Source organism: Stomoxys calcitrans, chromosome 3 (genome assembly GCF_963082655.1).
Source record: "Stomoxys calcitrans chromosome 3, idStoCalc2.1, whole genome shotgun sequence".
Lineage (NCBI taxonomy): Eukaryota > Metazoa > Arthropoda > Insecta > Diptera > Muscidae > Stomoxys > Stomoxys calcitrans.
Genome location: NC_081554.1, coordinates 33,439,111 through 33,442,139, shown reverse-complemented (window position 1 = coordinate 33,442,139; position 3,029 = coordinate 33,439,111). Strand labels below are relative to the sequence as shown.

At 35.7% G+C, this 3,029-nt stretch overlaps 1 protein-coding gene across 1 annotated transcript; it reads left to right on the top strand.

Moving 5' to 3' along the window:
- Window positions 1-1,495: 1,495 nt before the first annotated feature.
- On the top strand, window positions 1,496-2,801 carry LOC106091416 (post-GPI attachment to proteins factor 2-like). The gene is made up of 3 exons (XM_013257930.2): window positions 1,496-1,644; window positions 1,714-2,459; window positions 2,525-2,801. The coding sequence occupies exons 2-3, from the start codon at window positions 1,832-1,834 to the stop codon at window positions 2,659-2,661; spliced, it is 765 nt and encodes a 254-aa protein (XP_013113384.1). The 5' UTR covers window positions 1,496-1,644; window positions 1,714-1,831; the 3' UTR covers window positions 2,662-2,801.
- The last annotated feature ends 228 nt before the right edge of the window (window positions 2,802-3,029 follow it).

Sequence of the window (3,029 nt, the reverse complement as noted above, 5' to 3'; positions counted from 1 at the left end):
ATTTTATTTTTATGTAAAAAAGTCAAAGTCGACTTTCACTGATTAAAAAGTCGAATAATCGATTTTGAAGTCGTATAGTCGAAAAGAATACTGCACAGAGAAAAAAACTGCACAGAGATACAAATTTTGCTTTGCTAATGTTGCTGTTACACAGGAAAAACATTGACTTAAATTTTACCAATCAAACCCATGGTGAAAAAATTAAAGGTGATCTCATTTGTACAACAATCACAAATCATATGGTGCAATCTGCCATCTTGTCGTCAAGGTGATCGTACTTTTGCCAGCACATGCAAAGAATATACGAGTGCGTACATGAGCACAGAATATGCGAGAAAGAAGATAACGATAAAGAGAATGCAAACAAAAATCTGTAATCATAATACCGTCAAAACTGGCCACCTTTTTAAATCCCCCGTGAATCAAACCATGCATGGTGAAACAATTAAAGGTGGTCTCACATGTAGAACAACCACAAATCATATGGTGCAATCTGCCATCTTGTCACCAAGGTAATAGTACTTTTGCCAGCACTCGCAAAGAAATTTGCTTTGCGTGCACTTTGGCCGGCTGTTAACATCTGTTCGCATGAAAACACCTTTTTTAAACTGTCTTGAAAAATTTCCTATAATTCAAGTAAAAAAGCATGGCTGCCATGACGAAACAATTAAAGGTGGTCTCATTTGTACAACAACCACAAATCATATGGAGCAATCCGCCATCTTTACTTCAAGCTGATCGACGTTTTGCCAACACACACAAAGAAATTTGTATGCCTGCCTGTGTGCACGTGTGCGTAAATGAGCAGAGCAGTGATATGTACAACTCTGATTTTGTGTGTTTTTAATTCGCACCATTTTTCGTTGTTTGTGTGTTATGGTTCTTAACTATAATACACACACACACAATCAAAACTCGTTGACAGATAGTGCACTTCGCGAGAAATATTGTACTTAGCTGTTTAGGAAACATTACCTGGTAATTATATCATGCGTGTACAGAAAGTTTGCGTACGTGAGCAGAGAATATGGAAGAAAGAAGAAACAACGACGAGAATGCAAACAATATAATCTGACATCTTAATGTCGTAAAATCTGGCCGGCTGTTAACAGCTGTTCGCGTGAGAAAATTTCGATCAATAGCAAAATTATGATTTCACTCTAAGGCCTAGTACTAACTTCATTCACATCGTCGGAATTTATTTGTCAATTCGTGAGGAATTAATATAGGCGTACAAATACTTTAAGCGAAATATATAATGATGGAGCCACATATCATTGCTATTTTGAACCCAGTACCACTTCTGCGAAGTGCTCGCATTATTTTGTCCACATTTTATTTCCGCTTATTTCCGCTAAAAATTTTGTAGAATGTCTCAGATGCGTCTTTTGACAGACGCAAAACGAGTTGACTGAAATGTCGCGATATGTGTGCATATGCCAAAATACAGCCCATCGTTTTGGCAAATGTCTTCGATAATTTTGACTCTCTCGATTTGTTTACGTATATGACAACAACAATAACCAAGGGGTTGCAACAACAAACCATGGAGACAGAATACAATAATTTTTTAGATAAAAAAAGGTAGAACGAAGGTAACAAACAAATTATTGCAGTGATAATGATTTGAAATAGTAATGAAAGGTAACAAAACTTATAATGATTGCTATTAAACAACATTTTATAATTTTAATTTTTTTTCAATTTGTTCAGTTGGACAAACAGAGCTGGCATCCAAGTTATCACACCTTTCTATAGTATCACCACCCAACCCTCTTCTATGTATCAGCAACGAATCTAAACGAGAAAGAAATACCTACTCATATGGAAAATGTTACCAACCTATGAAAGATTGAATGGACCAAAAGTATTGTTCAAGATTGCCTTTTCCAAAATTGCCATTAGTGCTATTAGTCTAGCCTTAGGTGCATTTTTGTTTTGCATATTCTGGTCAGTGGTGTTCGACTTTGAACGATCCACTTTCACTCACTGCGATGTGAGAAATTATCTGCCCTCAATTTCTGCGGCCATAGGTAACTATGAGCCGCAAAAGTCCATTTGGCGCATTTCCATCATACTCCATTTACCTGCTCGTTTGGCCGTGGCCCATATCTATTACAATTACTACAAAGAACACATACGAAAAAATCGACGCATATTCGCTCAAATAGCCGTTGCATTGAATGTGATTGAAAATTTTGCTTTACTTTCACTATCGGTATGGACATCTTCTGATAGCTATGACATACACAGGAATGCATTTGTCGCCTTTATTGCATCTAGTGAACTATATATGATTATATCATACTTTCTGAATAAAAATGGACGGAAGCAAGCATTGACAGAAACCGAGGAGAAGTCGGTACGGTACAAACTTTCTTGCTTTCTAATAAATCTGTTGGCATTTGCCTTGGCGGGTTACTTTTTCGTACGACACAATTCAAAGTGTGAGCCAGGTGGTGAGTCTAAAAAATTCCAAATGCTCGTGTATATATGCTACTATATAAAGTATTTCTTTTTTTAGTGTACACACTTTTTGCGTTGTTCGAGTATGTTGTGGTTTTTTCTAATATGAGCTACCATATGACATCATATTGGGATTTTTATGGATATTTTGTACACTTCGATAAGGAAAATGGAATGTATTTATCGCACTTATAGCTGTAACTTGTAGCATAACATTTTTGTTTACATTAATGGGTCGATTATGGATTGCAAATCAACTTCAGTTGCGTTGTCAAAGGGCTAATTTGTTTTGGAAATTTCAATTTCGGTATTGAAATATATTTTTTTGCAATTTACTTAGTAGCTGAATTTTAAAAACACTGATACTGAATGTATCTGACAACAATTTCCTACAATATATTCATATTTATTTCATCCTTTCATTTTAGGGGAAACGCAACTATAGTTAAGTTGCAATCCACAATCGACTAATAGGATTTATTATATTCATAGTCCTTTTTGTAGTCTATGTGTTTAAGACAACCCAAACGTTTTGGTAGTTACTCCTGTGGTAAATCCCAGCC

Bases quoted from the DNA above. Each gene is read 5' to 3' on its own strand.
- LOC106091416 (XM_013257930.2), top strand. From the start codon at position 1,832: ATGTTACCAACCTATGAAAGATTGAATGGACCAAAAGTATTGTTCAAG. The intron at 2,460-2,524 runs GTGAGTCTAAAA...TTCTTTTTTTAG, and splicing joins TTCAAAGTGTGAGCCAGGTG to TGTACACACTTTTTGCGTTG.